This window comes from Hippoglossus hippoglossus, chromosome 9 (genome assembly GCF_009819705.1).
Source record: "Hippoglossus hippoglossus isolate fHipHip1 chromosome 9, fHipHip1.pri, whole genome shotgun sequence".
NCBI lineage: Eukaryota > Metazoa > Chordata > Actinopteri > Pleuronectiformes > Pleuronectidae > Hippoglossus > Hippoglossus hippoglossus.
Genome location: NC_047159.1, coordinates 5,857,543 through 5,881,867, shown reverse-complemented (window position 1 = coordinate 5,881,867; position 24,325 = coordinate 5,857,543). Strand labels below are relative to the sequence as shown.

Sequence of the window (24,325 nt, the reverse complement as noted above, 5' to 3'; positions counted from 1 at the left end):
AAAGGCTGCTGAGAGCTGATGGGAACATTTCACAGTTTGAGCAGAACTTGAGTCTTTTATTTTCTTTTTTTCAGGTGAGGCCTTGACGTGAGGCCTTTGCAATTTCCCCCGAAAAGTGACTTCCTTATTTAGTTCCTCATTTCACAAAAACGACTCTTCATTGTCTAATTCCAGGGAAGATGAATGCATCACAGTGAAATTGTGCTTTATGTGAAATACTCGTGTACAACAATGGTTGTTCAATCCTCATTGAGTTTAAAATACAAACAATACTGCTGCTGGTCCAAATGCTGTGGTGCACACTCCTCTCCACAGGGAGGCGCCATCATGACTTTTACTCTTCCGTGTTTATAGTTGGGAAGGCGTGATCAGTCCAGAGCAGGACACAATCTGATTGGCTGAACAGAACCAGTTGGTAGGGGGCGGGGCGTGAATTGAACATGTCGACTGATAGCTTTATTGATAAAATAATAAACAGTCATAGCAGCCAGGTATATTAAAAATACACAATACAGACATGAAAATACACAAGGTGCAGTGGAAGTCCACCTAAAGTACCACAGAACGAAAGATTAAATAAATAAGGTGCAAAGGAAGTGGTGATAACATAATGATGATCATGTTAATAACAATGTCAATGTTCATTATAATAAAACTGTACATGCTACATCATAATAATAATAATAATAATAATAATAATAATAATAATAATAATAATAATAATAATAATAACATATGTCTCTTTACTTTAACATAATATCTGGGTTCATTTTGGTTTTGAGAACAGGAAGCAAAACCAAGATCTGAGGGTCACCATCTCCCATCAGAGGCTCACTGGGTCATCAAGTTAGGAGCAGCCTAATAACATGTCATCCGATACCACACACTATATGTATATTATACATCACACCTATATTGTATGTATGTTTACATGTATGTATATATATGTACATGCTCTTATATAGTTTGTATATATCATGATGCTAGTCATAAATACATATCTGCTTTATTACTACATCATTGCTACTGTATTATTACTGCTATTACTATTATTATAATATTATGCTTTACTATTATTATTATTGCTATCTATCTATCTATCTATCTATCTATCTATCTATCTATCTATCTACACATTGTTTATACAGTGTTTAGAAGATATTGTTTGTCAGTACATTTGACTTCAATAGAGCATCAAATAATAAGATACTTATTAAACACTTGTTGAATCCACTTTATATTGGGTCATTTAAAACAAACTGTATAAATGAGTGAGAACAGATGCAAACACTTTTAAAATACCTCTCTAATGTATAAGTTTGTATACTAGAATAATGTGTGTGTACCTCTCGTGTATTTGTACTTTTACTTATGTTTCCGAACATTTTGTTACTTTGTCACATGACTGAATCGTGTCCCTGCGTCATCGTCCTTCCCGGAAGTCAGCAGCTTCGGGCAGATGGTGGCGGCCTCGTCAGCCTCGGTGCAGGAAGAGGATGTTTGCTTCCAGCGGAGGAATAATATCAGCTGATTCCAGGTCTTTTTAACAGGGTTAAACCACCGTACCGTTTTTCTGCGGAGCTTCCTGGGATCATCCCCCCCCACTCCCAGTTCCCTGTCCTGAAGCCCGGCTCGTGTGCGGCGGAAGCGCTGCGCTGCTGGAGAAGATGTCCCTGTTCCAGTCGGCTCTGGATTTCCTCGCCGGGCCCGGCTCGTCCGGAGGCGCCGGCCGGGACCAGAATGACTTCGTCGGACAAGTGGTGGAGCTCGGCGACTTGAAGCTGAGGATCCGGCGGGTGATCGCAGAAGGTGAGGCGGCGAAACCTGCGATCGGAAATGTGGATAACGTCCTGCGCGGCTAGCCGTGTTAGCTAGCCGGAGCGGCTAACGGGCTAACCTCTATCAGTTGACAGGGAAACAATAACGTTAGCAAGTGCAGCGCTGTGAGTCACCGAGTAAACACGACTCGATTCATTGGTTATTGATTGATTGATAGTTTGGTTTCGTGTGTTCAGATTGTGAAGGGGACGTGCACACAACTTTAACTTTCACTTTGCATGCTAACGTTGTTGTGCTTTGAGTAAAAGTCACGTACGCAAGGCTGCATTTTACACTCATCTACCAAACTGCCAACCTGTTGTTATCTGCTCGCTTCGAACCGCATCCTCTTCCCCGGAAGCGAGACCCGGTTGTTTCTGATGTAAAGATCATCATGACAGGGACAGACAGGAAGGTGTGTTGTTTTTAAAAGACTCCCATCAGCCATGACAGTTAACTGCTGTTGTCACCAAAACACAGACAGTAAACAACACGAGCAGTCTCAGCATCTGCAGAACTTCGTTGGATTCTTTTCTTGGGACATAGGCTCAGTGCCCAGTTCTCCTCTTCCTCCTCCTCCTCTTCCTCCTCCTCCTCTTCTCCCTCCTTTTTTAAGATGGCTAGATAGATTTATTTAAATGATACCCAACCGGGAATTTCCTGAAAATACACTCATGATCAACAACACGTTTTTAATTGAAAGTTTTGGTCCAGGGATGGTCAGCTGGGGACAGTTGTGTTTTGCCCCACATGACACTTTTAAAGTTTGATTTGCTTGCAAGTTAAACGCCATAATAATAATCATGCGTAACTACATCCCAAATAATATAGATTTTTTGGGGGGGGCTGATGCTGATACTGATATTGGGGAGTAAAAAAATGTCTAATACTGATATATACGCTGATAAATTGATAATCATTCCATAGATGATGATATCAAAACCTTACGACAAAGAAATGTAATTGAGGCTTGATATTTTCGAGGTGAGCCACAATCTTTATTATAGAAGGAAAACACAAATACAGTCACATATATAGAATCGAGTAAATAACAATTTTAAAGCGTCAAAATAAATGCACATCTTTACTGGATTGTTCATTTTTTAAATTGATTTTTTTGTGCATAATGCTTTAATCAATAGGATGGAGGTAAGTGTGAAAGAAGGAGAGAGAGTTTCTGCAGGAGGACCGTAAACTGTATTTGAATTGCATGTAAACAACGCATTGTTTATTATGTAGAATCTAATTTCATATTAAAAACATAAATACAGATGACTGACCAATAGCAGTTGGTTTTATCGGCCAATTGATAAATCGGTTGAGCTCTAGTGTATGTTTATAGATTCATCTCTGTAGTGTAGCCACCATTTTCAGCAGCATTGGTTTAAAATGATGTGTCTGAGCCTGAATCTGAAATAGAAGCCTGTATTTGTGTAAACCCACAGGTCAGGTTTCTGCTCTAAGGCAGCAAACACCGATTCTTGCCCTCAGTGCAAAGTGGCAAGTTGGCAGGTCAGTCTTGCTGCCATACTACACTACGTGGTTAGTAACTTAGCCATAGTGGCTGGTGGAGCAGACGGTAAATGTTTAATGTAAATGTTAATTTAGGTTGGTGTCTATTGAAAAATACTAATTAAATCAAGTGTAACACATGATTGTGTAACAACAATACTGGTGAGCCCACTTTGGTTCAGGAGAAGTACTCACTCTTACAGTTGAGTCAGGCCACTATGTCAGAGTTGAACTCATCCATTGTGTGGCTTCAGTGGTTCAGCAAACAAACTTAAGATCGTAACATTTCTGCAACACAAAATAACAGAAACATATACATATTAAAAGGCACCATAACTTATTGCAGCTAACTCTTATTTATTTGTGATTGTTATCAGCTCTAAGACAAAGTTGAATGTTGTTACACTCCCTTTGGATTAGTCTTCACAACTAACTGATGGTGTTTTCAGGCAATTTACTTTGTGGACATGAAACAGATTTGTATTGCAGAAGTTGGCAGGATAAGTTTTTTGTATAAGATAAGTAATGTCCCTTTTGAAAAGATAGCATCTCAGTCAACATTACTTGGAAATGGATCAGAAGGAGGTTGTTGTTCTGAGCCTCTTTTGTCAGGCTCCACATTACATAGCTGAACAAACAAGTTCACTTCCTTTTGTTTATGTTTCATGTTTGTTCATGAGTTTTTGCTCCCCCTTCATGCAGACCTTTTGTTTTACAGAGAAGAAGAATGCATGGATTTCACACACAGTTTTACTTTGCTTCTAGCAGCTCTGCAGCGGTAACAAGACTCTCCTTCACCAACCCTCCCACTGAACGGGTTTTCAGCTTCTAAGCTATCAGCTCTCTCACCACAAAACCTTCCCTGGATAACATTGTCTCTGTCAGAATGCAGACTTGTGAAAGGCCCAAGTGTTAACGTCATCTGAGCACATATGTCCTCACATCTTACCCACTTTACCTGCATGTTTTCAGCTTTAACAAAACTTGAGATTCACCTTCTTTTGCCGGTGCGAGTGCATCCCTGTAAAGTAGGCACACTGGATTGTCTTTTTCTTCAACAAAAACATGGTAAATTGTCTACTTCTCTTAGAAAGCAAAACATTCAGTATCTACTTTTTTGTTTTCTTGACAAGTGCCCTGATTTGTAACACAATGACACGCAACAGTCACCTGTCCCATTTCATTCCTGACAAAAGCTACAGTCTTGCAGGCTGTATAGGGCCCGGTCGGTTCTGCATCCCCAAATTAAATGATTACTGATTTTTTTGCATAACTTTCTCAGGATAGATGACAAACTGATGTTTCTGCACTGATTCCAATCTAATTAACGGTATAATCACAGTGCTGTGATTGCAAATCATCAGCTATGGCAGAGGTTAAAGAAAACACAAACCAGAGCAGATGGTAAAACTCAAGATCATTTTACACAAAACCTTTGCCTTGTTCCAACTCCTGTCCTGGTGTTTGAAAGGTTTCTTTGTTGTGTTCTGTCACCAAGATCTTTGGTGAGGGGAAAATACAAAGAAACCTTTTACACAAGTGATGGTTGTCATCGTGGTAGTACTGAGCAAAGTTTCACAGACTCAGTCCTCTACAGCTTAGAGGATGGTACCTTTAGATAGCACATGGTTTTTAGGTACAATGATATATCTGACTAGTTATTCCTCTTATTTAAGCTTTCATGTCCCCTTTTGAGAAGGTGAAACAGCAGACAACAAGGGTCTCTTTATTCAGAGCTGGCCTGGATATGCCGTTCTTAATGTTATATTCCCCATTGATTACACATTGATTCCGCCCGAGCAACCTTTAACAACGTGGTGTATGATGAAGAGGCTTTTTATCATTTCTATTGGAATGGCCTGGTAAATGGAGCAGAGGAAATTGAGCTTTTCAGGTTTCATTCCTTTGCACAGAGCAGAGTGAGACATGTGATCCCCACCGGGACAGGTGTGTCTCATAAATGTCCCTGTAATGGACAAGAAACGGTGCAGTGGGTTGATTGCTGATTTGAGTTCTTTGTTATCACAGATTGTCGGGTAGAATATTAATTGTTAATTATTAAACCATTAACTGCATGTCTATGCAGATGATCGCCCATCCTGAGTCTGGTTCTGTGTTTGCAAACTGGGGGAACTGTAGTGTTTGTCTCTACAATATTGTAATATTGGTCTCAACCTCACGATATAAAGATGAACCTATGTTATATGTTTTGTTAACTTGTGTTCTTACATTATCCAAACGGTTTCCAACAATGTTCAAACCCAGAGAAATCCCCAATTTTATTCATGGTTTCATTTTGGTCGCCTTTGAATTGCTATATATCCACTTTACACATGGCTTTGCCGTCTCTTCTGTAGCTTCTGGGGCAAATGGAAAGGAAAAACACACTACTAGCAGTTAGTCAGCTGCTATATTTCCTTTCACTGTTTGTATTGGTCATAGTGGATCACAATCATTCATTGCTTTTTTGCTGCATAACATGAATAAATCTTTTCCTCATCCGTGGACATGAGTCTGACTCGTGTCACGTAGATTTTAATCGGCAACTGCGGTAAAGACAACAACTCCCATGATCCCCCCGCTGCTTCACAAATCATCAAACGTGGTCTTTTGTTATTGTTTTGATTAAGAGACCCCTAGTAGCCAAAGTTACATAATTGTACGTCTAAGTGTCTTAAAATAATGTTGTTGTTTTGTACAGAAAAATTAAATTTTATTGACTTAAATCTAGGGCATACGTTCAAAATGCAATAAAACCAGTTTGGTTCTTTCAAGTTAAAGACATGTATGTGAGCATGAGGTTACTGGTTGGAATCTTGGCCAAGCTCAAAAGTCCAGACTGGCTAAATACAAGTTACTGCTCCCTTCCCTTTGTAAATAAAGCGTTGGGGTCTTGAGTTTCTTCCTTATGGTTTTCAGAGAGTTTCACTCAAGTTAGGCTGGTAGTTGATTTACTCATCACTATGGTAACCCTGCCATGTCCTTGTTTGGTGTACTATTGAAGACCAGCACACATAGCTTATTTTCTAGAAATTGTGTTACTCTCTATTCTTTTACGTCTGACATATTCCCTGTGTGGGATCAATAAAGTTTATCTCTAAATGATTTCCTCCATAAATTCTCTTGTAATTGGGCATTGGGGGCAGTGTGGTCCAGTTTCTGTGAATGACTGATCTTGCCAGCACTTGGCACGTTAACACCAGTTCAGGTTTCAACCACACCCTCAGTGAAAAGTGAAGATTCAGCAGGGCTTAGTACTGGCCTGAAGTTTAGAGGTGTGAGCCTGTGGCAGATATTGTGATTGTCATGTGGTGTTCTTGAGCAAGGCACCTAATCTCCAATTCCTATCATGTGGCTGCGCAGTGGCCAACAGTGAGGAAGGTGATAGTCAGGAAAGTATTAATTTAGAGAGTGAATGTTGCACTTGGCAGCTTCTAGGCTGGAATCAGGGTGATGCCGATCTCTGTTGTTCTAATGTAAAAGTAAATGAATTCAGTATCCTGTGGAATGGGATGAACTTCTCTGTCAGCCATCATTTTATTCAATCATAATACAACAATCAAGACAAATCAAATGTGCAAGATAAAACACTGGACATTAGTTCACGACAATAGCTATTATAGACTGTATTACAACACATCCTGCTATGCATCACATCGTTTCTTCAATACACTGAATATTGGTTGATGGTTATGTTCCATTTTAACAGCTTTAGGGTCGCACGTAGTATCTGTGTAAATGTAAACAATGTTAATTACACTCTGCTCTCTCGCCTTTTCTCAGGTGGATTCGCCTTCGTGTATGAAGCCCAGGACATGAGCAGTGGTAAAGACTACGCTCTCAAGGTAAGATAAAGTTGTACCCACACAGCAAATAAATGTCTATGAATGATGCACTGAATCATAAACATTTGCTCCGTCAACAATGATTCTACAATAAATACTTAAAATATAAAGTAAATATTACACAAACTTTGTAATCAGTGTGTTGATGGAGTAGGTAATGGCTTTACTACCCTAGATTGTATATGATGATGGACGACATGTCTCCACTTCCTCAGTAAGACGTATTCATCTTTGTATACGTCTGTGGTCACTACACACAGTGGAGTCCATAAGTATTAGGACATTGACACGATTGGCCCGTGTGTGTTCTTTTCTTTCAGAGGCTGTTGTCAAACGAGGAGGAGAAGAACAAGGAAATCATACAGGAAGTCTGCTTCATGGTATCCATTATCATTTTCAGGCATCTGTGAAATGAAACTTTGTTTTTTTTAAGATAGCAAACGAGCGTTTCAGTTTCAATACACAGCTGCAGGTAAAATGTGACAAAGTTCAACTCTAACCCATGACTGTGTGGCGCAGTATGCTGTCAACAATACTGTTTATTGGCAACAATTCACAATGCCAACATGCGTAATTGAGGAAGTAATATATACTTAGTGTTAAACTTCATAATAAGCACTAAGCTTGTCATTTCTGAATCTTGTTTGAAAAGAATTGACGAGCATGAGAAAACACTAATGACTCTGCTGAGCCATCCCATTGTATTTCAGAAACAGCTACAAACTGCTGGGGTGTCTCTTGTTCTGTTGTGCAATGATTGCTTCGGCCGTGGTCATTGTGGCGACGCATGCTTTCTGGGTAAATGAAACGCAATGTTCCTGGATGCATTGCAACATTAGTGTTTGCAGAGCTTAATTATTTGCACAGCGTTTGATGTCTTGAATGCTGATAAGACAGAAAAATAACAACTTTCTGATTTCACTGCTTGACCAGCAAGCTGCAGTTAAGTTTTAGACTAGAACAGCTTATTCAGAGACTATGCAACAAAGTTCATAGTGAATAGAACAGAGATTTCTACCTCAATCAGTTGCCACAATTTAACTGTCGTTGCTTGCTATTTCTGTTCGAGTTTCTAAAATGACTGACCTATATATATATACTAGTATTAGTATATTAGTACATATTAACAATAGTAGTAGTAGGTGTGTTTATCCTGTATGTTCCTTGACCTGTTTGCCCCATAGAAAAAGTTGTCAGGTCATCCCAACACGGTTCAGTTCTGCTCTGCTGCCTCCATCAGCAAAGAGGAGTCAGACACTGGACAGGCCGAGTTCCTCATCCTCACTGAGCTGTGCAAAGGTAAACACACACACACTCACTCACTATTAGAGACACATTTCTCAATATCTGTTTCTTTGCTACCTCTTTCTATCTTATTACTTCACTTCTGAATCAGTGCTTACTCATTCATCAGATGTAAATCTGACGTGTCACTTCAGCTTCCTAGTAACTGACTGAAATTCATTTGTGATGAAACAGCTTCCTGTCTGTGGCCTTTCCACTTCCTGGTTTGCTTCCTTCCTTTCTTTTCCTTTTTGTTCAGCAGTTTTCCAGCTTTCGAAGCAAACAACTCTTTGCTTCCACCAGAACATTGTCTTTTAATCCTATTCAAACATTTATGTGATGTGAAAAGCACCTTTTGATTTCATTTACCTATTTTATTGCGTGATCCACTCTGATTTGCAATGAAATGTTTCCTTTAAATTCATTAGACATCTTGAAATCAAGGTACAGACAAAAAATGCATCTGGGTACGAGCTGTCACTTTCACTGACTGTTTTTCTTCCATGTGTTCTGCCTCAGGTCAGCTGGTGGACTTTATAAAGCGAGTAGAGGAGAGGGCGCCCCTGTCATGTGACACTGTGCTGAAAGTCTTATACCAGACGTGCCGCGGCGTGCAGCACATGCACAAACAGAAACCTCCAATCATCCACAGAGACCTCAAGGTTGGTCTGTCCTCGGTGAACGATGAAGCATCCATAATATGCAGTCCTTCAAAACTATTTGATTCAATGAAACAACTCAGCCTCAAGTCGTATTACATTGATAGATACTGCAAGTAAAAGCCTGGTTGTTGATGATACATTTGTTTGGTGTGTTGCAGATTGAGAACCTCTTGATTAGTAACCAGGGCACCATCAAGCTTTGTGACTTTGGCAGCGCCACCACAGTGTCACACTACCCCGACTACAGCTGGTCGGCACAGAAGAGGTCCATGGTGGAGGATGAGGTGCGCACACACTTCTGTTATTTCCCTATTTCCATTAACATTGGAATAATATAGTAGTCGTTTTCATCTCTGAGACAAAGCAGAGTAAATGCATACAAATTTCACACCACACGAATGTTTTGGATGAAGCAGTAAATGTTTTAAAAGAACAGTCAGTTTTCTTTTATTTTTATATTCTATGATTTCACTAATAAAGTATATTCCTCATTTTAATGAAAAACGAGACAGAGGTCAGTCAGTTCAGAAGTCAGTGGATCAGTGGCCAACACTGACATCACGTTATCGGACAGGAACCAGAAACCTTTAATCGAATGAACAGCTGGAGGTTCAGGAAGCACTGATCAATCAGGTTAATTATATTAATACCAAAGCCACACACACACACACAGAGCGACACTGACACATCAAACCTTAGCCACAGATGACCTCAGTGTGCAGAACCCCAGAGATGTGAATTTGATAACATGGAGGTCCATCAGGCGCCTATTTGCAGGCTATAAATAAGATGTTGCAGGAAATGGATTTTTATGGTAGAAGCTGTTTAGTGACCGTTTGTATTTTCCAAAGGTTCTGTATAAGGTTCTAAAGCATTTCCTTTATTTAGTCATTTTATTCCAGTTCAAAAAGATACCGTAGGTGAACAATTCATTTGTAGCCGAGGTTTATTGCAGTACCACACAGAGGTCTTTATTCAGTTTTTCCCATTTTCATGTAGATCACAAGGAACACAACTCCAGCGTACCGAACACCTGAGATGATTGATCTCTACTCCAACTTCCCCATCAATGAGAAACAGGACATCTGGGTCAGAACTCTTTTCTTTTTCCTGCTTTCTAATCTGTTGAAATCTGCTTATTAAAACGAAAAACATTTGTTATCAACAGACCAAAATGTGTTTTCTTCTCGAGTCCGTTTCCTTTAGAGATAAGAAAGACAACAACTTTTTAAAAGATTTTTAGTCCTAAGGAAACAAATTGTGTCTTTATCAGAGAGTGGTTTTTTTTCCTGTTTTGTGTTATTTGCTGTTTTTTATTATTTATTTTTCCTTCAGCTCATAATGAAATGGCTGTGTAATTTATATGTTGTCTGTATTGTCTCTGCTCTTCCACCACAGGCCCTCGGATGCATCCTCTACCTGTTGTGTTTTAAGCAGCACCCATTCGAGGAGGGGGCCAAGCTGCAAATCGTCAACGGGAAATACGCCATCCCTCAGAATGACGTGAAGTACACTGTGTATCACAACCTCATACGTAGGTGTACTGTCTCTCTCTCTCTGCCAGCCTGCATGTACTAGTTTATTCCTGCCACTCCATTTATCCATCTATCCCTCTATCTGCAACTGCTTCAATTTACTTGTCACCTTTACTCGTCTGCCATATGTTTCGGATGGCACATCTAATGTTGGTGTTTATAAACTGTAGAGATATTGGATAGAAACGCTGGGTTAATTAAACCAGGTTAATTCACTTTAAAAAGCTCTGTCTATTGGTTGGTAGAAATCTGTCTATTTCATGCAAAGAAAGACACATGAAAATCGAAATAAAAAAAGTAGCATTTTGTTTGTTTCCTGTGATTGCACACATGTGATTAATGGAAAAATGTATACAATTTAAATTTGTATGATTTTCATGAATGTTCATATTATTGTATTGTCCACAAACCTCTAAAAAATGACCTCACAGTGCAGCCTCATATTTTCTTCTCCTTCTCATAAGTATTATCTTCCTTGATTTGAACGTTTCTTCCTCTCTTCCTTCAACGCTCACCCATCTCCTCCTCTTCCTCTCCAGGTTCCATGTTGAAGGTGAACCCAGAGGAGCGTCTGTCCATTACAGAGTTGGTCAACCAGCTCCAGGAGATCGCAGCAGCGCGCAACGTCAATTCAAAGTCTCCCATTACAGAGGTAGGTGTGAGCATGACTGCCTGTTGTAAACAAAATACGACAGCTTTTGATTTGTAAAAAGATTTCTTCAATGTCGCTTAGTCATTTGCAACGGACAGATATTAGATTTTGAGAAAATATAAACGCATTAATGGAGCTGGATTTTGGTTCTGGGTTTTAAATTCATCCGCTCTTCAAACCAAGAGACAATTGAAAATGATCTAGATCAGAACAGCACCTCCTACAATGGAATTAGGGGGGTGTAGGGTGCTTGGCTACTGGGTCGAATTTGTATACGTCTGATATCTTGAATCTTCATCTGTAGAGGATATACTTCAATATACAAGTGTATTTCACTTGAATGAGTAAACATGTTGATTTGATGAGCCACAGTCACATCCTCAATGTCTGCCAGCCTGTTTAAGAGAGATAATTGACAGGGTGAGTGCACAGCTTCTACTGGTGTGTGTGTGTGTGTGTGTGTGTGTGTGTGTGTGTGTGTGTGTGTGTGTGTGTGTGTGTGTGTGTGTGTGTGTGTGTGTGTGTGTGTGTGTGTGTGTGTGTGTGTGTGTGTGTGTGTGTGTGTGTGTGTGTGTGTGTGTACGCACGCACGCACTCAAATTTCTGATGTGGTTACACTTGCTAAGCTTCACATATCACACACACACACAAGGCAGCAGGCACAAAGGACGCTGTCTTCTCTCTTCCCGACTGACCTGGACCTAAGGGGTCCAGAGAACCGGAGCGGACATAGAGGTGGAAAATGTGTGAACTTAAACTCAAAATAAACACAAATCGATACCAAGATTTGATTAGTGCAGCAAGATGTGGCTGAAAAGACAGAAATACTTTTTTCCATTTACCACCCACAGTAGCTAATTCAGCACAATCAGATTTAAGATTTTAGCCTCGGTTTTGGAGCAGAGCAGAGAGAAGCCATCACTGACTTAACAGCCACGGCTTCTAATGTTTCCTATCGCAAATCCACAAATCCTGGTACTTATCACCAAATCCTCAACCACAGTTGTTTATATAAAGCTGATTTCAATGTCAAAATCTCCACGTTTACACCGACTCTTATTTCCTCCAGCAACTTTCTTGTCTTAAATATAAGTGATATATGGATCAGTCAGTGTAGGTTTTACCGAGCTAATTTCTATTAGAATTAAAAGTGAGAATATTTGAGCTCTTTCCCTTTGTGGGAACAAATTAGTAAATTGATGCACAGAATTCTTCTATATCCCGATATCTTACTAATTAGAATCCTGATAAGGCTTGTAAATGTGTGCAGCGCGGAGGCAGATCGCTGATCTGATTAGGATTAAGAAGGGGTTTCCCTGCTGGACATAAGAAGATTAGAATCCTACTTCTCCTCCTCCTCTTCTCTCGGCTGCTTCTCAGCTCGGACATATGGAGAGACAGACTGCGAGATGGAGCAGGGAGGAGGAAACTAGTGAAGGAAGGGAACTACGATGGAAGTGAAATTCTAAAAGGGAAATACTGAAGACGTCCTGGAGAGGAACAGAAGCTGTGTGGCTCATTGGAGAATTATTTTATTCAGAGCGTCACAAATTACTTTTATGATGCATCTACTTTTTGTAATTCTTTTGAACTGGTGATTTCACGTTCGGGGACAGAAACCAGACCTGTCGCTTGACACCTGGGATTTACTGTTCCTCTATTTGTGGACCATTCTTTTTTTATCAAGCAGAGTTTTTATTTATTTTTTGCTGGGATGTTTACACTGTAATATGATATTTAAAATTTGTTCATACCTGTCTTGAATATCTCAGACAAAAAATCTTAAGTCCTGGCTTCAAGTTTTTTTGCCATCTTAGTTGTCAAATTGTCGACCCACCTGTTACTATGTTGAGTACGTACTACTGTTGGCGTCCAGTGTCTGACGGCTATGAATGTCTGCAGCTGCTGGAGCAGAATGGAGGTTTTGGCAACAACGGAGCTCAGCCACCAATGCAGATCCACAACGTCCAAAACAATGCAGGTAAGGCTGGTTTTTATTTATTTAATTTGCATTGTCATCCATTTGGATGACAATGCAGCACTCTCTGTGGGTTTGGTGTTTTTAAGAGAGATTGTTGGTTTGTGTGTTTTTTTCCTGCCTCTTTGTTTTGAGTGTTTTCACATTTTAGATGTGGAGGGTTGAACTGAAATGTCTCCCACAGCAGAGCATTGGAGTTGTAGAATTTTTCCATCCTTTGCACAAGTGGAATAGAACAAGTCATTTGCTGAAGCACAGCCTATAGCCCCCATGAGTGACTTGGAATAAATCGGTCATGCTACACTGACACTAACAAAATAACTACAACTATGCAGCTATTTTACAGGGATTTGAACAAGAGACTTACTGTCATGAAACCTCTCTTTTTAAAACTCTTGTTAACTACCCGTATCACTGAAAGTCCAGCATGGCAGTAAGTAATCTGTTCAGTTCCCCTATGACCACCTGACTGCTGACCACAACACTTCCTGTCTGTTCAACGCCCCGTGAGGAAACCAAAGTTTCCCCCCTGGGAGCAAAAGGGTCGTCATGCTCATCAGTCTGTACATCAGTTTGTTTTTGTTACGATGACCTTTGGTATGTCTGAAGCAGACTGACGCAAAGTACACAAACCCCACAAAAACGTCAATTTTCAGTTTTTTGATGGTTAAATTCTGAATATTAAAAGCAGGAGCTGAAGGTACCTGGTGAAAAATCATGTTTTATCATGTAACTTTTCTGTAAATGAGTGTAATAGGCGCATTATTTTCCCATTTATAAACCGACAGTCGTGTAGGCAGTGTACTGTACATTAAGAGGATTTCTACTCTGTCAGCCAACCATCTGTCGAAGGGCAGAAAGCGTTTGCTCTTTGCTCTGAGAGCTGCTCCCGTCCTCCTGCACCTACGTCCAGACCTGGGCAATAAATGATCATATCTGAGTCATGTGCCTGTTCGTCACTCCCAACATCTTGAAGCTCATTGGTTGACAAAATACAAATATTTCCCCCAATGCAAAGATTGCATGAGTGTCTTTGTTTTCATTGTGGGTTTAACTGTGTCAGGGCTTCAGCTGTGACAAAGTATGCAAATGTATGATATTTACATTTTGCTCTTCTTCCTCCCACGATGTCTGAAGGCATTTATGATCCTGATCAGTCAGCCAGTGGCCTTTTTGATATCTTACGGGGCGGAACCGAGCGCTTCCTGACCAACATAAAGGACACTTCCTCTAAGGTCATCCAATCAGTAGCCAGGTAAGATGCTATTTCTACACATTGCATTTAAGTCCACAGATCAGACGGCTCTAATTGTGCTTTATTCATACAACTGGACAGTTTTTCCCCCCAAACATGCTGTATGCCATGGAAAGTGTTTTCTGTGGAGTTGACTGAACATTCAGTAGAGCTTCTTAATTTTTTCAATGGCTAATTTCACACACAAGTCTATGTATTAGTTAATTAACCCTTGTAATTCCACCATCACGTTCGTAGTCCTGTAAGGAAATTTTAATCCCGGCATCCATCAAATGGCATAACTATATATAGTAATTGTTTTATTAGTATCATCAACCGGAAGTATAGAAATGCTGTTGATTTAATATGAATCATTCATAATCATACCTTCCCTGCCCTCAGATTTACCTTTAAAAGGAACATTTTGCTACTAGGCTGTTTGGCACATTCCCTTTCAGTCAAAGTGTGGGATATCATGGCCTGTGCATCCAGACCATAGATTGCACATAAAGATGGATGATATGACAGCTCTACAAAAGTGAAGCTAAATCATCTTCAACCCCTGGTGGCTGGTTGCACTATCGGTCATTAACCCCACAGGCGACATTATTGCAGATGGAATATGAATATACAAACTAAAAAGTCAAATAACAGATGTTTTCTGTTATTTTAGGTAGTTATTGCACCGTCTGTTCATTTTTGTGGTAAAGTTATTTTAATTCATTATTATTTTATTATTTAATACTATAACAGTAGGGTGAAATGTTATGATTGGCAGCTGAGACTGACTCGTGATTGGTTGAGAGCACGTATCAGTGGGACCTCAATACATCACAATCACTGCTGTGAAGACTCTGGCATCAAGTTGCACAGTGGTGCCACCAGTATCCGGAAAACTTTAGCTTCATATCTGTACAACAGGACGAGGTGGAGATGCATCATCCATGTTTATTCACAGTCTATGTTCCAGACTGAATACGGTATGCAGAGATAATCAGGCTACTGGTAGCACCATGATCTTCCTTCATGGTGTCTTCAGTTGGACACGCAGGGTGTGATATCCCATACTTTGCGTTGTACCACCTTCCTCTTCTTCAGGGAACAGAAGTTTTAGTCGTAACATCTTGTTCGTAGTTGTGATTCTCCCTAAAAACCTTATTTCAGGTCGTCTCTCTATGACGAGCCACTGCAAGAATAAGTCGGTGGATGGTGTGAGTTTTAGTCTCCTAGATTCATTCACAAATGGCTGCATGTGTATTAAAGGGTTGAGAAGATGAAGCAAAGTGTTCCTTTTACAGCCCCTCTATGTTTCATTTGGTTATATTCTCTCATCGGTTTGTTCCATTTGTTTGGTCGTTTTGTTTATTTTTGTTGTTTCTTTTCTCTGTCCCAATCCCTCATGGTCCCAATATGTGTCCATCATCTAGCAACCCCAGGTAAATATGGGTCAGTGAAGTGCAGCGACTCAGGCGTTGCTCTGTGTGTTCCACCGTTTGTGTTTCATTTAGACGAAAAACCACAACAACAAACAAACAACCTATCTCCCATTTTTACTTTGCTGTGTCCTTCATCACAGCTTGCTGATCCTAACATCACACATTCAATAACTGAGTTGAATGAATGCAGGGCAAAGAAAAAGGACAGAGAAATGTTTTACGTTTAGCTGTCTGGTCTGAATGAGTGAGTGAGTGAATGGTAGAGTAAAGGTTGTAATGTTGCTCCTCTGCTTACTAAATCACCATTCCAGCAACATGCATCTGTGTGTATTAACACCATACAGATAAAAAAAGTAGCGTAACCAGCGTAGATAGAGGAGTTTCTTTGCTTGGCCTCCAGTTTGTTTGTCTCTACTAAGTTTTAATTAACAGTAGAAATCATGCTGCATTGTTTTTGCTGCCGTCATTGTTTGATCTCGTATGATTTGGTTTTGTTGTCAAATCCAGCGTAACCTAATTTCTACTGTAATTAACTTCTAATAAGACTTAACATGATGGAGCTTCTTTTCAGTCTAATCCCATGTGACATTAAGCAGCTGCCGGATGCATGAGGAAATATAAACTGAGGACTGTCTTGATCTAATTTTGTGTATTTGCTGCCTTCATCTAAATCGGTTGAAATGTGGTGTTGTGTGGCAGGCAGCCCCTTTGCAGACATGTCCAATCACTCATGTACCCAGGGTCATGTTAGTATACAGTAATTCAAAGCTTTGGAGTGTTACTAAGCTTTGGGAATGGCTGTGTTTGTGCCGGCTCTTAGACCTTAGTCACACTGTTTGATTTCCCTTCTTATTTCTAGTGTAGGTTTGTGTTTTGTTCTCCCTCCTTTTGTTGTGAACCGACACTATTCATAATAAGTGCACTTATATGTTCTCTTACAGCTATGCCAAAGGAGACCTGGATATTTCTTACATCACATCTAGAATAGCAGGTAGGATTGATACCTTCCATGAAACATACTACAGAATAATCCAGTGCCTACAGCTTCAATGAAAGGGATGTGACAAACAATCTAACAGTTACACATGCTTCTCGTGCTTGTGTGTCTGTCTTTGTGCAGTCATGTCCTTCCCAGCAGAGGGGGTGGAGTCGGCAATAAAGAACAACATTGAGGACGTCCGTCTGTTCCTAGATTCACGTCACGCTGGACACTACGCTGTCTACAACCTCTCCAAACGATCCTACAGGCCGTCACGATTCCACAACAGGGTATGACGTGTGTGTGTGCACCTCTTTAGTGTGTAGAACCAAACTCCCTTGTCCCAAATCCTCACTGTGAATGAGTGGTTTGTTTACACTGAACCAATAACAGCAGAGGTCTTCTGAGGAGGGTTACTTTATTCAGGGGTTTGTCTTTCTTTGTTCACGTAGGTCTCAGAGTGTAACTGGCAGGTGCGTCGTGCCCCCAACCTCCGCAGTCTCTACAGTGTGTGTAAAAACATGCATCTATGGCTCAAACAAGACCAGAGGAACATCTGTATAGTACACTGTCTGGTATGTAACCTTACTAGACTACTGATCGATGGCTGCGTCCTCCCTCGTAAGGAGAAGGACAAATTCTGCAACGTCTCTGATTGTGACCTTTTCCTCTGTCTGTAGGACGGCAGGGCAGCGTCCGCCGTGGCAGTTTGCTCCTTCCTGTGTTTCTGTCGCCTTTTCACCACAGCTGAGGCAGCCGTCTACATGTTCTCAATGAAGAGATGCCCTCCTGGCATAGCACCCTCTCACAAGAGGTAAAAAAAAAAACACCAACATAAAATATGTTCTGTGTTTAGGAAAAACGTCCAATACATGAGCCTCGTCTTGCTTTTGATTGTTGCAGGTATATCGAGTATATGTGTGACATGATGGCAGAGGAGCCCATCATCCCCCACAGCAAGCCCATAACCATCCGCTCCATCATCATGACGCCGGTGCCGCTGTTCAACAAGCAGCGTAACGGGTGCAGGCCGTTCTGCGAAGTCTACGTTGGAGATGAGAGGGTCCTCACCACGTCACAGGAATACGACAAGATGAAGTAAGATAACGCAGACAACAGGACGCCAAACAAATTCACATACATGGAAGAAATGTGGCTCAAACTTTTGCTTTCATCTCTTTTCAGGGATTTTAAGATGGAGGATGGCAGAGCGGAGATTCCACTCAATGTGTCAGTCCAAGGAGATGTACTGGTGGTGATCTATCATGCAAGATCTACACTGGGAGGGCGTCTGCAGGCCAAGGTACACACACATACACACACACACACACACACACACACACACGCTTGACTGGAAATGAACCCACAACCAGAGACATAGCAGATAGCATAGTTGCATTCATTGTATATCACATTTTAAATTCCATTCTGTTCTGTTTCAGATGGCATCCATGAAAATGTTTCAGATCCAGTTCCACACAGGCTTTGTGCCCAGAAATGCGACCAATGTCAAGTTTAACAAGTGAGTACACAGCCCTGATCCATGAAACACCGTCTCTGCTGCAAACTTCATACTTCCTTCTTGGTACCATAATCTTTTCTAATAAGACTGGTGGCCGACTCTTCTGTTGTAGAGGTCCAACCACAGTTCTTAATGTTTACATCAACATCAGTAGTAAGAAGTACTGCTCAAGTACAAGCTTGTAATGTGGTCTCTCTGTTAACTTATTTCTCATCTACCTGTTCCTCCTGTCAGGTACGACTTGGACGCCTGTGACATCCAGGAGAAGTACCCGGACCTGTTCCAGGTGAACTTAGACATTGACATGGAACCCAGGGACCGACCCAGCGCTAAGAGCCCGCCGTGGGAGAGCTTCCAAACCAAGGGCCTCAACCCCAAAATCCTATTCTCCTCTCGTGACGAACAGCAAGAGATCCTCAGCAAATTCGGTAAGTGACATTTGTCTCCATCCATTGCTCAAGCCATTTTGGGGGGAAAGTTATTTTACAGTTTTTCCAATTCACTTCTAAATATGAACTTTATATTAAACCTCATTCACTGTAGGTAAACCGGAGCTGCCTCGTCAGCCAGGCTCCTCAGCGTTTTATGATTCAGAGGCGTCTCAGCCGGTGCAGACTCCAGACGGCTCCAGTGCAACAGAACCAGAGCCAGAACCAGAACCAGAATCTCCCGGGAGCACAGATACCAACGCTAACAACTTCTTCCAGACACTGGATTGGGAAGGTACGTTCTTGTAAAGCTCCACTTGCCTTTAACATTCTTTAGTATTCTGGTTAATATCCTGCTGTCTAAACAGGAGAGAGAGAGCTGTGGAGCTATAAAACAGTATGTAACCTCTCGATTTCTCCCCCCCCCTCTCGGAATGATTCCAAAGAAAAAAACATTCCTTTAAGATGCCCATAATTTCTTGTATGTGTAGATGTGAGCGGCCCCCAGGACGCCTCGGACAGTCAAGCAGGGGGATCCATGAACGAACAGGAGGACATGAGTGATCAATCAGAGGGAGAGTCCTACTCCTACTCTGCCCCCGGGGGGGAGCCGCTGTCACGTGACCCCAGCGAACCATTATTTGATGCTGACTTTGAGGTGAGGAAGTCTTGCATGGCTGATTATAGCATGCCAGTAATACAGTAAACAGTAATACAGTCTTCCTCCGTCACTTTACTAAATTCTAACTCTTCCTGGTGTCCCTATCTCCCCCTAGACTCCCCCCCCTGCCGCCCAGGAAGCTCCTGTCGGTGGCACAGCGGATCTCTTGGGCCTCCACTCTGACCCTGAGCCTCCCTCCGCGTCCTCCACCTCCTCCTCTGCTCCTCAACAAGGAGTCCAGGGAGGAATGAAAGCTGCATCCAGCAACAGCGACCTCCTCAACGATCTGTTTGCACCCCCTGCTGGTCAGACCGGAGCAGGGCAGGAAGACTTGTTCTTCACTGAGACCACACCAGACTCAAAACGTAAGGCTCCAGGCTTAATACGTGACTGTTGTAAAAATCTTCCAGTTGTCTTGAATGTGTTTTCTTCCCCCCACTCCATGTCTGTGTTGCAGCCACGGGCGACCTGTTTGATCCGTTTGGGATGGGGTCCGGCTCCGGTGTCGGCTCCAGCGTGGGCTCGTCTCGGCAGGCCTCCGGACCGGACCTGTTTGGAGACTTGTTGGGTTCTGATAGCTCAGCCACCAGCGGGTTCAGTTCAGGTCACAGTAACCCCACTCCAGCTTCCAACACCAGCCTCTTCAACCTCAGTAAGTTGGACATCACTCAGCATTAAATCTGTCACAACTGTCCAATGTTCTTCTGACGCCTCATCATATCTCAGTGTCTGCGACCCGGAGATATGATGATCGATTACACCTTAAAACAGCAGCTTCTAAATAAGGTTGATGGTTCAACATGTGGAAAAGAGAGAATGTTTCCTCCTTCACTCCCACTCCTCAGCCTCAATGTCTTTTTTTGCTCCATGTTACTTTGGTGAACGGGTACAATCTCCTGTGAGAAGAGCAGAACTGACTTAAAAAGACTTAGAAGTTGTTAAAAGCCAGCGTTTATCTTGAATATTAAGCAGGAAACTTTTGAAATATTAAGAATTCTAAACCGTGGATCATGGGCTAATCGATGTCTAATCGTAACATCTTAAAGAATCAGAATCGGTGATACTTTGGTCCTTTGTGTCTTCACAGATAAGCTTGTAAATGATGCCCCAAAGATGACATCATCCGCCAGCCAGCCGGACCTGCTGGGCGGGTGGGACAGCTGGGCAGCCGGCACCAAAACTGGCATGAGTAGCACCAGCAGCAAACCCAGCTACACCAGTACAGGTAGGTGGAGGAACATTGTGGAGCTGATGGTTTACTGATCCCTATAAGTCTTCAGTGTTGCCTAGAAAACTGTAAACCTCAACAGTTCTAACTCACTTGTTGTCCCTCTGCCTGTAGCTGCTGGTGGGTCGTCCATGTCAAAGGCCAAGTCTCAGACCTTTGACCCCTTTGCCGACCTCGGAAACCTGGGTTCCAATTTACCTGGTAAGTTCTCCTGCTCAGATATTCAGTTAGCAGTCTTCCAGGAAGGGAAAGTGTACCGTTGTTAACTAACTATCATTCCTGCATGTTTCAGGACCTTCTTTTAGCACAAAGGCTCCTCCCTCCTCTGCTTCCTCCTCCACCAAGGCTCAAGGGCAGCCCTGGCAGTCCGGTAGAGCCGCAGCCGCAGCCCAGGGCAAACCGTGGATTTCGGGATCGGGATCCGTACCCAAAGCATCCTCAGCATCTCAGCCTGCAGCCGCGCAGCCCATCAAGCCTAACTACAACCTCAGCTTCTCTAGTGTCATCGGCGGGAGAGAGGACAGAGGCGTGCGTGGGCCTGGATTCGGTACGAAACGCTGAGTAGAGGGGAAGTGATCTGATGCTGGAGTTGTGGATCATGCAGGAAGCGTAGATATAATATCAACCACTTGAAAAAAGAGATTTGATGCTGCAGCTCTGACATCATTTCATTCAGTTGTTTAAGATTATCACAGAAATTTAGGATGTTGTTTCTTCAATCTTCTCCAAAAATGCCTCATCTTGTGTAACAAAGTCTGCGTGCATCTTTTTATTCAAACACAATTTCCTGTCAGACTCCTCATTTCTCTGTGCCGTGTTGTGAACGCAGGCCCCAAGCCGAAGGTAAAGCAGGACGATTTTGAGGACCTGCTGTCGACTCAGGGTTTCGCCTCTAAGCTTGATAAGAAGGGACCAAGGACCATCGCGGAAATGAGAAGACAGGAGATTACAAAAGACATGGATCCGCTCAAACTGCAGGTAACAAACTGAAAGCATGTGTGGGGGACGTGTTATACACACGCTGCTCGAAACACATTCCTGAGGAGATGAAATGCAGATATGATGCAGTGCCTTGTGGCAGGAGGTGGATCAGTTTGATCTTTAGATAACAATACATCTTGATCTTGCAGTGATAGTCTGTCTCACATTGAGGTTACATAGGACAGGTCATTCACCTCCAGTGGCAGCTTCCTGGCGTGAGTGTGTGTAATAGAAACATACCTCTAAGTTTTCGTTTTAAAACACATCATTGTTGCCACGATTTTACCTTCCGTCCACACTACTCTGGAGATTTCGAGCCTCTAAACTCAGGAACCTTTGAAATGCTGCTGGTCCTGTTTTAGTTTGGAAATGATGATGCAGTCACCTGCAATCGCTTCCTGGTCGATCTTGTGAGTCACTACTCGATTATCAGTGAATGAAGACGTTGTCAACACTCACTGTCTGTATCAGTTCCACCTCATTGTTGGTCCAAGAAAGAAAATACCTCATCTTACTTCTGCTGCTCTTCAACTGCACAGTAGACGGTTACTTTCCAAAAGGCTGATTAGAGAGGCCAACATGGCAGCTTTTCTCGTCTTTGTAGTGCCAGACAATGTTTGCACTTGCCCTGATAAAATAATATTAACGTTTGTTTCATTGTCCTGCCGCATCAGATCTTGGATTGGATCGAAGGGAAGGAGCGAAACATCCGCGCGCTGCTGTCGACGCTGCACACGGTGCTGTGGGAGGGAGAAACCCGCTGGAGGCCTGTGGGCATGGCCGACCTGGTGACCCCTGACCATGTGAAGAAGTACTACAGAAAGGCTGTGCTGATTGTCCATCCAGATAAGGTACAGTGTTAACACGCATTCAGCCGGGTCAGGAACAACAACAGACGCTGATTTGAGGATTCAAACGTATACCCTCCCTCTCTCCGCAGGCGACAGACCAGCCCTATGAACACTACGCTAAGATGATCTTCATGGAACTGAACGACGCCTGGTCAGAGTTTGAGAACCAGGGATCCAAAGCACTCTTCTAAAAGCCTGGTCTGGATCCCAGCTCGACTGGACTGGATTCGGCCTAACCAGACAAGGGGTTAGACCGGGCCAGATAAGACAGGACTGAGCCCACATTGGGCCTTAGGGGGCAAAGAGCCTCTGAGAGGTGTCCTCTCTACCATTCCCTTCACTCCCTTATTCCTTCTTTACGTTCTTCTGTTCCTACAGTCAAGGAAAAAAGACCTTTTGTTTCATGCCTGGCTGTAGTTAAAAAAAAATAATCCTCACTGGTTATTAAAGTGCCAGTTAAATGTTGTGATCGTTCTTAAACTCACTGCCTACCTGTACGCCTGCCTGAGTGGTGCTGCAACGGAAGGAGGAACGGGTGACAATCACACCAAGAAGACACGGTGGGAAAGAAATAGGAAAATAGAAAGACTTTTGAAACTACGCAGATGATTATCAACACAGTGGTATTCCGATTAAAAACAAAAAATAAGATTTATTTACCCCTCACTAATAAAATGCTGGTAATTTTGGCTGTGGCTTGTAGGTTTGTCATCTGTGCTTGGCACCTTTGCAGACAACCAGTCGTTTATTTTACTGGTAAAAAAAAAAAGGCAATTTTCAAAACATGATTTAAACATTTTGAAGCTCAGCTGCCTCAAAAAGTAACAAACATTGCTGATGAATCTCGGAACGTAGCGGCCACAGCAAGGAACAGTCCTGAACTCTTACTGCAGAAGATCTGAGGATAAAACACGTCAAAACTTTTAAAGTGCTTCTGCTGCACCTTTTGGGTCAACGCTCGGTCGGGGTTTGAGCCATTTCCTCTCCAGAAGGACGAGACGATTGCCTGCTGAACACTACTAGTGCTGCTTGTACCATTGCAGTTATTGCTACACACACACACACTGCTCAGGCTGATGTGAAAACCTGCATCCTGAACTCCTGACGACGGAGCTGAACTTCTTTCGGAGCCCCATATAAACCCAAGCGGGCCGTGTGTTGTTTTTGAAGTGCTCTTTGAATTCCACCCACTCGGGCTACACCGTGTAGCGTCGCGACTGCAATGCTCTCCCAACGACAGGGGGTGGGCGTGTTTGATTCCCAAACCAGGGTAGTCCCAATGGGCGGTGGCTCTTTTTTTTTTGGATTTTTTTAATTGAAAGTGCTCTTTTTCTTGTAGCAGAAACTGAGTCTACCTGAGGGGCAGACGTCTCTGCCTCCTCGGCTCTCTCTCACAGCTTGTCACTTCTGAAGCATCTCCACATGGCCATCCTTTATAACCCCCCCCCCCCCCTCTGTTTGTCTCAGTAACCCGAGCCTCGTTCAGTGGATGGTCAGTTTATAGGAGGAGATCAAAAAGAGAAGAGAGAACATGGTGATTTAATCTGGTTTTATAATTTTTTTGGGGGGGGGGGTTCCTGTGTTGAGCTTTTTTTTTCTTTTTTTTTTTACTTAATCATCACATTGATTGTAAATATAAAACATCATCATCAAGTGGCTTTGTTGAGATTACAGCCTGTGTGCGTGGGTGTGTGAGTCTGTATGTGTGAGTGTGTTTCT

General features: G+C 42.3%; 2 protein-coding genes across 3 annotated transcripts in view; one reads left to right on the top strand and one right to left on the bottom strand.

The window, feature by feature from the left end:
• The window catches only part of aacs (acetoacetyl-CoA synthetase), a 41,856-nt gene extending 35,851 nt beyond the window's left edge, over positions 1-6,005 (bottom strand). Inside the window, exon 1 of the mRNA XM_034596474.1 lies at positions 5,994-6,005. The gene's annotated coding sequence lies outside the window, so the exon portion shown is untranslated. The remainder of the gene's footprint in view (positions 1-5,993) is intronic.
• gak (cyclin G associated kinase) lies at positions 1,397-23,412 on the top strand. 2 transcript variants are annotated; one of them, XM_034596472.1, is made up of 30 exons: positions 1,425-1,809; positions 7,114-7,175; positions 7,496-7,555; positions 8,360-8,474; positions 8,979-9,121; positions 9,280-9,405; positions 10,121-10,210; positions 10,520-10,655; positions 11,196-11,308; positions 13,211-13,289; positions 14,424-14,541; positions 15,948-15,956; positions 16,898-16,947; positions 17,077-17,225; positions 17,388-17,510; positions 17,616-17,749; positions 17,839-18,033; positions 18,121-18,238; positions 18,378-18,457; positions 18,692-18,885; positions 19,001-19,180; positions 19,377-19,543; positions 19,662-19,911; positions 20,004-20,198; positions 20,634-20,771; positions 20,889-20,975; positions 21,067-21,321; positions 21,604-21,752; positions 22,430-22,606; positions 22,696-23,412. In XM_034596472.1, exons 1-30 carry the CDS (start codon positions 1,668-1,670, stop codon positions 22,795-22,797), a joined length of 3,936 nt encoding a protein of 1,311 aa, XP_034452363.1. In that variant the 5' UTR covers positions 1,425-1,667; the 3' UTR covers positions 22,798-23,412. The 2 variants fall into 2 exon arrangements, with proteins under 2 accessions (XP_034452364.1, XP_034452363.1); XM_034596473.1 differs by lacking the exon at positions 15,948-15,956 and having other exon boundaries at positions 1,397-1,809.
• Positions 23,413-24,325: the final 913 nt, after the last annotated feature.

Coding starts and splice junctions, on each gene's coding strand:
- gak (XM_034596472.1), top strand. CDS start 1,668: ATGTCCCTGTTCCAGTCGGCTCTGGATTTCCTCGCCGGGCCCGGCTCG. Junction 20,772..20,888: donor ACCCAGCTACACCAGTACAG/GTAGGTGGAGGA, acceptor CTCTGCCTGTAG/CTGCTGGTGGGTCGTCCATG. Junction 22,607..22,695: donor TGATTGTCCATCCAGATAAG/GTACAGTGTTAA, acceptor CTCTCTCCGCAG/GCGACAGACCAGCCCTATGA.